A 12,698-nucleotide genomic window follows, 5' to 3' on the forward strand; every position below is an offset into this window, starting at 1 on the left:
GCAACAAACATGTGTAATAAACAAGCACATACACCCCCCCCCTGCCCCATAGGAGAAATTAAAACACAAGGCGAGACTTTATCCAGTTTCAGAGCATATTTATCTTACATGCACAATGTCATGCTGCTCTTGAATAGTCTCAGCTCTTGCGCGATTGCTTTTTTTTTCTCTTCTATGTTATTTTTTGGTTTATTTTAAAGAGTTGCTCTTTAAGCTACTGCTGTCTAGTTTGTGTATATTTACTACATTCGGCTTTTATAGCTTTGCTTCTTTTTTTAATTCAAAGTACAGCTGCCCTGCATTTGGTCGATATATTACATATCTTATTTTCTACAGACATATCCCAAATGGGAAATTTCCTCTGCTTCTTTCTTTCATGCCATAAATTATCAGAAGAAAATAATGAAAGCTTGAAATCTGCTGCTTATAACTTTTAATGGACCATCCCTTTATCTCATATATCCAGTTTCCATAATGAAGTGATGCCAGATGTCTAATTTGTTTCATTACTTTAAGCTAGTGTTACCACATTTTGTTGGTAATAAAGAAGGACACTATTTGATGTCCTGGTGAGAAGTCTAAGGACAAGGGAATGTCCACCTGAATTAAAATGATTTTGAAAGGTGTCTACAAACAAAATGGTGCCATATTTGTAGCCTTATACAGGTTCCTGCACCCTTTGGTGACCAAAATTTCATGATCCAATCCAAAAATTTAATTACTCTTTCATGCAAGAAAAATATATCCTAGCAACTAATCATAATTACTTTAGGTCCACAAGAAACACAATTTGCTGGAATCCCATTTGTAGAAATTCATGGCAATTTCAAGTTGATTATATTGTGCTCTAGCCTATGCAAATTTTCACTGCGTTGCCATGACTTCATGCACTCTTGTGTTCTCATGCATTGAGACAAGTTAGGTACGGAATTGCCAGCGTCTGTTGTTAGTACAGTGCCTCACTACACACTATCCATGCTGTCACATGTAAGAACATGTACGCAGCGTTTGTGCAAACTTGTGCGCCAACACTGCCAATAATAATGGGACTGCCAGCATTACAGCCATATATATCCTAAAAAATCTAGGTTAGACGTGATATATTTAGACCTGCAGAAGGCATTTGACACGGTACCTCATAGAAGACTGTTAACAAAAATCAGGGCACATAGAATAGATATCATATTGAACTGGATTGAGGAATGGCTACGATATTGGAAGCAGCGAGTAGGTTTGAATGGGAAAGAATCCAGATGGACGGAGGTGACCCGCTCGGCGGTACAAGGGTCACTATTAGGACCTGTTTGTTCCACAATGTACATGAATGACTTACAGATAGGTGCAGTCAGACGTAAGTCCGCAGATGACACACAAGTAATAAGCCCAATAACAAATGAGAGAGGGCAGTATAACAGCTACAGCAAGATTTAGACATGTTGATGATAATGAACCAAAAAGTGGCGAACGATATTTAATGTTGGGAAATGTTCGGTATTGATTGCATTTTGGAGATGGTAATCCAAAATTCAAATATGAAATGGGAGGAAAGGATTTGAAAGAACAGCAGACAGGAAAAGGATTTATGAGTGTATGTGAAATACATCAAAGAGATTCAGTAGGCAGTGTGCCGAATTGACAAAGAAAGCCAATAGAGTTATTGGCATTATAATAATAATAATAAATGAGACTTATATAGCCCCAAATCAGTAGACAAAAGTCACTGCTCAAGGCGCTTTACAAAGAATGCAAATTAATTATCAAAGGGAACTTTACCAATTTTGATGGCAAGTTGTATTGAACCTGTACAAGTCCCTTGTAAGGCCACTCCTGGATTATTGCATACAGGTTTGGAAGCCATATTGAAACTAGAAAGCCAGTTGGCTTTGTGAATTCCTTGCCATACAATTTGCTCAAAATTACAAATAACTATCTGACTCACTAATGTAGAGCAAGGGAGTTAAAGTTGTCCAAGAATTAAGTGAGAACCAGAAAAAAATTCTGATAATTTCAGCTCTTATTTGTAGCACTCCCTTTGTGGGCATCAACCTTTTAATCAACTGGTAAAGATTTTACATAAAAATTTTTTATCCAAAACGTTTCAATATCCAGAAAGAACAGTCTTCTTATTGTGAAATATAGAAACATAGATGTATGAATAAAATCAACTCTGCCTCTGTGCAATCATCCCTTAAATAATTGTTATTAATTAATGAGAGCTCTACCCCCCCCCCCCCACATTGTTTAGACACTGTGAAATATTTCACTACTTATGCCACGCAAAAGTCATCTAGTATAAATCATAGAGAAAATGACCAATTTTGAGTCCATTTGAGATAACCTGTTGACCCCTTTAAAGCCAAATTTTTCCACAATTTTAGATAACCTTGAAGCTCAGAGGTTTAAAGTTGACAAGGGCCTGTTGATTGTGTTAAAGTGAATGTGTTAAAATATTATCAACAAACTTGAAGCAGATTTCATATCCTGGATGACTTTATGTTTTGTTGAAGATTTATAGAGCTCCTTTGCCTCACTAAACTGAACTGAATTTTGACCAAACTATAAAAATCATAGCATTGGAGAAGTCACAGGTTAATTGTAACTTTAAGTTTGAGCTACCATGTATTAAAGGTTTTCAGACTTTGACAACTGTTGACCTCAGTTGACCTTTGACCTCTACCAATTCCAATAGGATTCTGGCACTCACCAAGCTGGATCCACCTACAAGTATGAAGTTCAAGAAAGATGTACCACTTGAGTTATCATTTTTACAAGATTTTCAGATTTGGCCTAAATGTTGACCACAAATGACCTTTGATCTCCACCAATTTCAATACGGTTCTTGCTGGTTCAAGCTTGATCTGCATACCAAGTATTAAGTTCAACAAAGATGTAGTTTTTGAGTTTTACAAAGTTTTCAGATTTTGACCTCTGTTTACCCCAAATGACCATTGAACTTGACAGAAAGGAGTATGGTTCTTGTGCTCAATAAGACAGATCCACATACTACGTATTAAATTAATCCACCTTGAACTTTTTGAGTTACGGTGTTTACAAGCGTCACACCATCGCATCGCATAGAATCCTTCTGCCTCCGACAAAGAGGATATTAGCTTAATAGGAGTACAACACAGAATGATGAGACAAATAAAATAGTAGCAATGGAAAGCAAAGTCTTTGAGGAGAGAATTAAGGCTGATGACAAATTGAACGATTAGAAATAAAGGAGGAAACTATATTCAACTGTGTTTGGAAAATATAGAAGAGACTATATCAGAGAATGTAGTAACAGCCCCAACACTCAACATATTTAAGAACAGGCTGATGGAACGCAGGATCAATAGACCTGCTATTCCTCAGAGCCATTCTCTCCGGCACTCTTCTGAGCCCCCCTCCCCCCCCCATCCACTTCCCTCTCTCTTCCTTCTCCTGCAAAGACATGAACTGTTGGAAATTGAAATGGTTGACATCTTTCTCTGACTTACTGCTGCAAATTTATGGAGAAGTTTTTAACAACAAATTTGTACTAAAAGTTGTACATTTGATCGTTGACCCTGTGACCTCAGTTGCCGTGGTAAATACCTCATGCTATTTATCCTCGAAGTAGGAATCGAAAGAGAAAGTCAAAGTGGTTCTAAACTGCTTTCAGACAGTTGCGTGGTATAATTCTTGGGGTTGGCTGGCTGGAAGGGGAATAGGCTAAAAAACTTGGATATTCTGCTCTTTCTCACGTTTCTGGTTACGTGAGAAAGATAAGGCGTGTGATACTGCCCAATACCGAAATGCGCCCTCCACCACAACTCGGTCGATCATGGATATGCGTGAGATAAAAAGATGGAACAACTTGTACTGAAATTTTTCATGACAAGCAGACGACTCATGGTAAGAAGTGTGAGTATGTTTTGAAACTGATAGAAGAAAAGTTAAATTGGAGTGACAGCAAAGTGAACACAAAGAAGATAGAATACCTCCTGACTTCTTGAAGCTGGAAGAGTCTATGAGACAAGGCAATCAATAAAACTTTCTCACATTCTTCATAAATTAACCAAAAAAGTTGTAAAGACAAAGATAGAAATATGTGGCTAGAGCGGGATTTGAAGCAGTGACCCCAGGATTTGAAACTCAACACAAAGCTCACAACACAAAACTCAACACCCTCTACCCGAGTGACCAATTAAGCATGTAGTTGTTGGCAATTCCTATAAAGCCATCTCTTTGATTGCGAGGAGGGGGGGGGGGGGGAAGGGTGACAGTCCAAAGCCAAAGTACATCTGAAGTCACTGGTTCAAAAACTATTCTAGCCAAAAACCTCTTTAAAGTTCCTCATCAGTTTTGAGTTGTTTATTTACATAAAAATCAATGTAGAATAGTGAAACAGCATTTAAATATTGTAAGCAACAGGTAATTGCCCTGATATTCCTTCACTACCATGACTTGGGTTTTGATTGGCTGAATGAAGCAGAGATAAAAGCAATGTGAGTGTCGATTCACAGGACAAACAGACAAGCAAACAGACAAACAGAAAACACCACAAGAGAAAGTGGGAGAGGTAGGGAGTGCTCTGGTCCCTCTCGCAACCAATGAGGCTGCTGAAAATGGCAAATCAAGTTAGTGGGTAAATCCCCATAAATGAAAAATTCTGGTTACCCACTGCTGGAAAAAAAACCACATCCTTTTCACCATAGAGCCAACACCACACTCAAACACACAAATGCATGGAATCTTTCATATTGGTGAATGTGAGTTTTCATTTATCTAACTTAGGACCATCAAGAGATCCCATATGTTCCTTCCTTTCCCTTCTTCTTAACATTACTCCCCACCCCCCCCCCCCCCCCTGTAGCCTAACCTGGCTATGAGCCTGCCCTCACTCCCTCCCTATTATAGATAAAATACAGGTTTGTTAGATCTTTATCTGCATATCTGACCATCACAATGACTCAATTAGGTTATCAGCTCAATTAGTAGACATCAAAGGGCTACAAGGTGCGCCTAAATTAAAATTATAAGCCACTCAGCTACAATTTAAACTGTTTCTGTTTCTTCTGCCTTACACCTCCAAACACCACCACCCCCTCCCATTTCCTTTCTGAGTTTACTTCTTGTTAGAATTATCTTGACAATATTATCATTCTCTTACCTTTCATTGATCTGTTAGATAGCTTTCCACCCTTGACCATAAAGTTAAGTCTCTGTTGTTTTATCAACTCCATCACATCTGCTGTTAACTGCTGTTTGAGATCTCTACAATGGAAGGGGTAAAAAATTAAAAATTTAGAGTTTGCAAGGGTACTTGGTTTCATTAAGCACAGCTTATAATTTCATTTTCATTTCATTTGTTTGTTTCTTCACAACATAAATACAGAGAAGTTAGCTAAGTGACAGAACATATCAACAACACGGAAAATTGTGAAAGGAAGCACTCCAAAAAACCCAGACGGCTTGTCTAATAGAGCGCTCCCATAAGTAATAAAGAGAACAATACAAGAAAACAGTAACACTTATATCCACCCACACACCAATCAATAATGATTAGTAGTAGTGATCTATTATAAACTTAAGGTTTACATTACATTAAGCTATGGCAGGTTTTTACATAAGGGCACCCTTAGTTCAACTGGCTTAAGCTAACTGAAACTGTAGTCTGCCAATTTGGAATATCTCCCTGGTGACGATAGGGGATTTCCCGGTTGATTATCGTCATTGGGCGCTTCATGGCGTACTTTTCATTGGTGACTTGATTGATGAAAACGGACATTTTCTTTGATTCACTTTATTGAGAAGTATCCCATCAAGACCAATTTTTTGGAATATCATGGCCTTATTCGGTCTGTAAAAACCAGGCTGCGAAGTATTAAAGATGCCTGTAATGTTCAGTATCTTTTTGTGGCCCTGTTAATAGTTTCATAAATATACTATGGAATATGGGTAGTTTTGATTGTAAATATGTTTACAATCATTGGCTGTATTCTTCATACCGCCCGTGTAAATCTTACCTCAAATGGACAGAATCGTTCAGTATTACTAGTGCGGATTGGGCCTTGCATTGTACAGTCCCTTTTAACTCTAGTAGTGATAATTACATTCGCTGGTTTCAGTATCGTATTCTTCATAGAATCATCCCGACAAATTATTATTTGCAAAAGATTGGTATTGTTGCATCAAATATGTGCACTTTTTGCCTTCTTAATCTCAAACCAATAGAACATTTGTTTTATCATTGTGATTTTGTTCAGAGAATTTGGAATTTCTTTGAAAACCTTTTCATTAATGTTGATATTAAAATTCATTTGGATATTTCTGAAGTTTTGTTTGGGGGCGATTTTTCATGTGTCCTCAATTCAATGCTCATTTTGATAAAATGTTACATTTTTAGTTGTAAGAAAATCAAGATTCTTCCCACAGTGATTGGCACTGTGAAATATCTGAAGGTTATTTTATGATACAAAAAATGATTTTCAGAAGAATATGGATGAGTTGGTATGGGAGAAGTATTGGCTCCCTTGGGTACATTGACTTCAATCGTGAGAGTTTCGTTTATTATTATTATTATTATTATTATTGTGAGATGACTATTCTTTTCACTTATTGAATTCATCCTTTATTGTGTATTGTATGATTTTCAAGAGCAATAAAAAAAATCATAAAAAAAAAAACTGGGTTACAGCATAAATTGTATCACAGCACATTTACTAGTTGTTGTAGCTTAGAATATAATTCTACCCTCATTAATGGCCGACTTTACCTTCACTCAGAACAGGTGAAAGTGTAACTGCAGGTGAATAAAGTTATGTCGGTTATTTTCATCAAAGCTAACTCAAATCAGCTTTCACCACTGGACTGCAAAAACAATCCATAGCAGTTGAGTTATGGCAAGTTGAAGCATACATCACACTTACAAAACAGATGGAGCTTGGCTGTTATTGTCATCAAGACTAACTCGTCTCAACTTTCTCAGCTCCTTGATGTTTGCATAGGCGAAGCGGGTCTGAACTTGCTGCCAAAAAGAATCCATGGATGCTGGCTTGAGAGCCAAGGCCTCCGTAATCTGTTCTTTTACCACGCTCATTACCTTTTGACGAAAACAAAATGTGTGATAACCATAGTTAAACTGTCTTCTTCTTCTGAATATGAATACAATAGGTGTAACTCTCTTTGGCCCCTAGGAGGGGGGGGGGTCCTTCAGGGAAGGCCTTTCAGAGACAGGTTAATGTTTGAGAAAATGATTTCTTTGAGTGCCTAAGTACAAGACATAATAAGCTTACATACCTTATATAGCTAAGCTGTATGTATGTACAGCTGAGGTTATACTGTGCCTAAGCACAAGACATAATGAGCTTACATACCTTATATAGCTAAGCTGTATGTATGTATGGCTGAGGTTATACTGTGCCTAAGTACAAGACATAATAAGCTTACATACCTTATATAGCTAAGCTGTATGTATGTATGGATGAGGTTATACAGTGCCTAAGTACAAGACATAATAAGCCTACATACTTTATATAGCTAAGCTGTGTGTATGTACAGCTGAGGTTATACTATGCCTATGTACAAGACATAATAAGCTTACTTACCTTATATAGCTAAGCTGTATGTATGTACAGCTGAGGTTATACAGTGCCTATGTACAAGACATAATAAGCCTACATACCTAATATAGCTAAGCTGTATGTATGTATGGCTGAGGACATAAAAAGCTTACATACCTTATATAGCTAAGCTGTATGTATGTACGGCTGAGGTTATACAGTGCCTATGTACAAGACATAATAAGCCTACATACCTAATATAGCTAAGCTGTATGTATGTATGGCTGAGGATATAATAAGCTTACATACCTTGGGAAAGTCAACATGACAAGCCTTCATTTCTTTCCAGGTCTTGTGGAATAGTTTGATACAGTGACAGAAGAATTCCTCAAAACTGTCTTCCATAGCAAAGAACATTGGATGATAGCTTGTGCTCACAGTATCAGCTAGAGAAAATATAACACAAATATTGGACTTATAGTATAGTATACTCTATAGTATACTCAGCAAAGATTTCTACTGGTGTATGATGCCTTATGACAGTTTGATGTAATATATAAGTAGTGTCTTATATGTAAAATGAAGCTAGGGCTGGAATCATGTATAGACTGGAATTGGGGTTAGTTTTGCAGTAGCTAGGGGCTGGAATAATGTAAGGTGGGAGTGGGGTTAGTTTTACAGTAGCTAGGGGCTGACACCAGTGATAGAATGATTAGTTATGGTTTACTTCTTGATGTCAACAAATATAATTGTTCAATTTCCAGTGTGTGTTCCCTTTGTTTGTGCGTTCTTTTGTTCACTAAAAGAACCTGTTACACTGAAGAAAATTTCAACCAAATTTGATATTTTTTTTTTATATTATTTCATTTTTGTTTTAGAGTTTTGTTTCCTTTCACCAATTTCTCTCCAGTATATGTATATATTTATTATATTCAAATGGGAAACATTCTATAAGCATTGCACTTCTTTTTTTCTCCTTTTCCATGCATTTGTATAGCTTAATTATTGTATATAAATTATCATGATGAATTTTTTTCTTCTTCTTTGTACCTGTCACTCTAGATTGTATTGTTTATCAAAATATTAGTTTATACTTTGTTAAACATTCATGGACTGTACACAATAGCTGGAAATAAATTGTTGTCTTTGTCATTGTCATAAAGGAACTTAGGCAAGCAAATGTGGATCGCTTACGTTCGTCTCCAATGTTCAGAATATTGCAGAGGGCTTCGGTGAGAGAGATGCATGCCTGGGCAAATGGACATTGGTACTCTTCGCCTCGACCAAGATTATCATGGACCATCTGAAGCAGGTAAGGCGAAAGAAAAAGAAATTAAATTTTATCCATTTTATCGATAAGTTTTCGACCGGTGATGGGAAAAAAGGGGTTTCAAGACCATTGTTCATTTATTTAAATCCAGAAGCTTCAATCAAGGTGGTTTCAATGGTGATAATCCTAGTAAATTAATAACAAAATGTGGCTTTAAAGACACTTTCTCATTTGTGAGGTATTTTTCTTTGTTAGGGCAAAATTGCTTTCCTGTAGTGAAAAATCCTGGGGAAGGAACCTGTTGTCAAGTTACTGCCTTAGTCGTTGGATTATTTTACAGTGACATCATGTTCTTACCTGCGTGTAATTCTCTGTGTGTTGATTGGAGAGATGGGACCAACACTGTAGCCCTAAGACGCCTGGTGGTGTGGCCTCAAAGTCCTTGGCAGGGTCTGACGGGTCCTGTAGGTTTAATCAAGGAGTCCTTGTATTGCTCTATTATCAGAATGCTGAGTATAATGTTTAATCAAGGAGTCCTTGTATTGCTCTATTATGAGAATGCTGAGTGAAATGTTTACTCAAATGTTCCTCTCAAATTGTTTACAACAACTATTAGAACCTAAACAGAATAGAAAATTTAGCTGAAGTAGTTCTTTCAGAAACTTATTCGAACACATGCCAGGGATATATATATATATATATATATATATATATATATATATATATATATATATCAGAACATTGCTCAGAAGAAAATTGTTCTATCATAATACAAAATAATCATGCAATATCAAATCACATTTGTTATTTATTTAATCCTACAAATGAAAATTGTGTACTGTAAAATCCTATACAGAGCAACAACACCAATAGCTACTTAAGGACAAATAAATAATATTAACAAAATGGTAAACAATCCATAATGATTTTATTTTGCTATTCCTTTTTTAATTGGGGGGGGGGGTTGTTGCGGACAGAACTTCAACAATTAATCAATGATAATTTCAGAAGTTTGGATATAATTACAGTAAATCCCAGCTTCTTGAAATCATCTGTGTGCATCATTGGTCTCTTGTTTTCTGCGTCGGCTGCAAAAGCGTTCTTCCTCAGATTGAGAATCATTTCCTGATGAAGCTGTGATTGAGGAATGTCGCAAGAATATCAAAATATCATTTTAATATAGACTTGGAAAGTGAAACAGAGTCCTGGGAATTGACTATAACTTCTGAAACTTACTTAAAAATCTAGCCAATTTAACCAACTGCAATATTTTACTCGCTGTGCTCTTTGTTTTCATATAAAAGATTCCATGAAATGTATAGTGCTATATATATATATATATATATATATATATGTATATATATATATATATATAGAATAATCTTCTCCGTGGCAACCATGGATATTTAAAACCAACTGATGATGTGTTCTTTCCTGGATTCCAAATTACACATGTTGATTTAAGGGTGCTGCAGCTCATTGATAGGCTGAATTAAAAAACAAGTAAATTGATACATACTTTGCTTCCTCTGAACAGTACATGCTTCATGTGTGCAATGGAACAATGAGGCACTACTTTCATTTAAATTAATCATAGCTACATATAACCTCTCCTCATTGGAATGGACACCTACTTCGTCATTTTGGTCCACCTTCATCATCCGCTTATGTTGCAACAAATTAAGGTACAGCTGTTGGAACACATAGAGGTTGTGAGCCATTTCATTTGAGATTAAGGCAGCTCGTACCACTTTCTGTTCGGGGTAAAAATTACAAATTATTATCAATTAATTAACAACACAAATATTTCAACATTTAACTATTAGGTTCACTATTTTCATCAAGTAACCACATTCCCCCCCCCCCTCACCCCATGAAATAAGTACATTTGCATCGCAAAACATGTTTATGAAGACAGCAGTTCAACACAAGGTATAGTGTAATGTGCTGTATTTACCTATGGAGGTCACGAACCATATTACCTAGGTTACCTATATATGCACTTTACTTCACTGGCCCACTCATGCACCATCGTCGTAGACAAACAACGGACATCTCTACAGTGTCATACTATAACAGAGATTACTGGTTTATGTTTCACAGAAATTTATCCAGTCTTACACAGATTTTCAGTTTCAAATGCTTTTTGTAGAATGGTAAATGAAACAGTAATGTAACAAGAGTAAATAGGGTGAAAATGTGCATACTCTTAATTCAAAACTCTGTTTCTTAACATACTCCTAGTTTGTGTTGATTACCAAAAAACAGAAAAAAATCAAACCTCGTGAATCACGACTCTGAGCTCCCTGGAAGCAATGCTTTCTTCAAATCTCTGTGAATGGGACAAAGGTAAGACTTTTATTACACATGAATACTGATGTATTAACAACAGCAGCATAATCAGAGAATTGTCAATGAGGGTAGAGGCAGTGGCAGAGCGTCCATACAGTCAGGAGGGGGGGGCGAATGCCCCCCCTGACGGACTCAAACGGACTGCTGGCGCCCTTTTCAGCTCTTTACCACTTTTTATTTATTCACGATTATTGACTTTTTTATTGCGCTCTCATCTACATATTGACATTTGTCACATTTTGTTGGTGTAATTTGGCGATGAAACCTATTTATTCTGCAAATTAGCCAGGCCCGGAAAGGGTCATTTCCGGCGATCTAGGGAGTATCTTTACTCAAAAAAGTTTCTGTATGCTACGCGCCAACCTGTGGTGGCGCTCCGCTTAGATAGTGTCGAAAGCGCCCCTACTGACCATTCTCGCCCCTCCTGACCAATACCCCTAGCTCCACCACAGGGTAGAGGGGCACATCGACAGGAAGAGTTGGGGCATGAGTTATGTCTATTTACATGAATGTATCACTTGTCTTTATATCATCAATTTATTGCTTCACCTTCTTCTTTTCTGCAGTTGCTTTCAAACACAGAGCGTTGATGAGACCTAGACATTCTTGGCGAACGCCATCATCAGGGCTAGATATAAAAAAATAAGACAAAAACAATAAGATGAGAACAAATGTACGAACAGTAAGATGACCACATATGAGCAGAAAGTGTAAAATGTGAATAATAACAGTAATAATAATAATAATGGTGATTTATCACATGCACAAATCCACCTGGAAGGGTGCTCAAGGCGTGAATGACATTGGGGCACAGTCCCGCCCACATGAAGTGTGAGAAAATCAAAGTATGACTCCTTTCAAGTTCTGTTTAAAATATGATTATTACCCAACCGTGAAGCTTGGAATGTAATGAGTTTGATCAATAAACCCACAATTGAAAAAGTTTGTCTAAAAAACATCTTTTTTTAAGAAGAGATGAAATATTTGAAGAAAGCTTGGCATCAGTCAGTTTTTGCATAACGCAATGCTGACTCTTACTGCAGAGTGAAATGAACACACACCCAGTGGGCAGTATCAATTCACAGCAGGCTTGGCGAGACATTCCTTCACTTATCATTGATCAAACTAAGACATTTTACAAGCTTTCTATTCACTCATCGGTCCTTCCCTTAGTGAGTGACTAACATTATTTGATTCCGGCACATTTGTCGAAGAGATACCTGATGCTACAACAATAATATTTACATTGAAGGTCAAAACCGCACCGATTAAAATGGAAACCGGGTTTTTTATATATATTTTTTTTCCAACCATAAACAGGTAAGGAATTGCTACCCTTCCTGGATCTAATAACAACTTTGCACTACAAGCTTTGCTTAAGATAACAAAATCATCTAAGGAACAAAGTTTATGGCCTATGAGTGCTTACATAGCCCTGTAGTATTTGCATAGAGTGCATAAATCCTAGGTTATGTATACAGAGTTATAAGTAACTTTTATGTTCATGTTAATTTCAGCCAGTTATTGTTCCTACTAAATGAAAGCAA

The 12,698-nt window shown here is 36.8% G+C and overlaps 1 protein-coding gene across 3 annotated transcripts in view; it reads right to left on the reverse strand.

Annotated features, from left to right (window-relative positions):
* The window catches only part of LOC139965786 (engulfment and cell motility protein 1-like), a 35,133-nt gene that overhangs the window by 7,775 nt on the left and 14,660 nt on the right, over positions 1 to 12,698 (reverse strand). For 2 of the 3 annotated variants that reach the window (XM_071968481.1, XM_071968480.1), the window contains exons 8-17: positions 11,701 to 11,779; positions 11,081 to 11,131; positions 10,434 to 10,553; positions 9,826 to 9,933; positions 9,157 to 9,261; positions 8,724 to 8,832; positions 7,839 to 7,975; positions 6,897 to 7,069; positions 5,138 to 5,241; positions 3,966 to 3,992 (exon numbers count right to left, since the gene is read on the reverse strand). In XM_071968481.1, coding sequence (XP_071824582.1) covers positions 3,966 to 3,992; positions 5,138 to 5,241; positions 6,897 to 7,069; positions 7,839 to 7,975; positions 8,724 to 8,832; positions 9,157 to 9,261; positions 9,826 to 9,933; positions 10,434 to 10,553; positions 11,081 to 11,131; positions 11,701 to 11,779 — 1,013 coding nt within the window. The remainder of the gene's footprint in view (positions 1 to 3,965; positions 3,993 to 5,137; positions 5,242 to 6,896; positions 7,070 to 7,838; positions 7,976 to 8,723; positions 8,833 to 9,156; positions 9,262 to 9,825; positions 9,934 to 10,433; positions 10,554 to 11,080; positions 11,132 to 11,700; positions 11,780 to 12,698) is intronic. The other variant, XM_071968482.1, reaches the window with a different exon arrangement.

The sequence above is a fragment of the Apostichopus japonicus genome, chromosome 3, assembly GCF_037975245.1.
Source record: "Apostichopus japonicus isolate 1M-3 chromosome 3, ASM3797524v1, whole genome shotgun sequence".
Classification (NCBI taxonomy): domain Eukaryota; kingdom Metazoa; phylum Echinodermata; class Holothuroidea; order Aspidochirotida; family Stichopodidae; genus Apostichopus; species Apostichopus japonicus.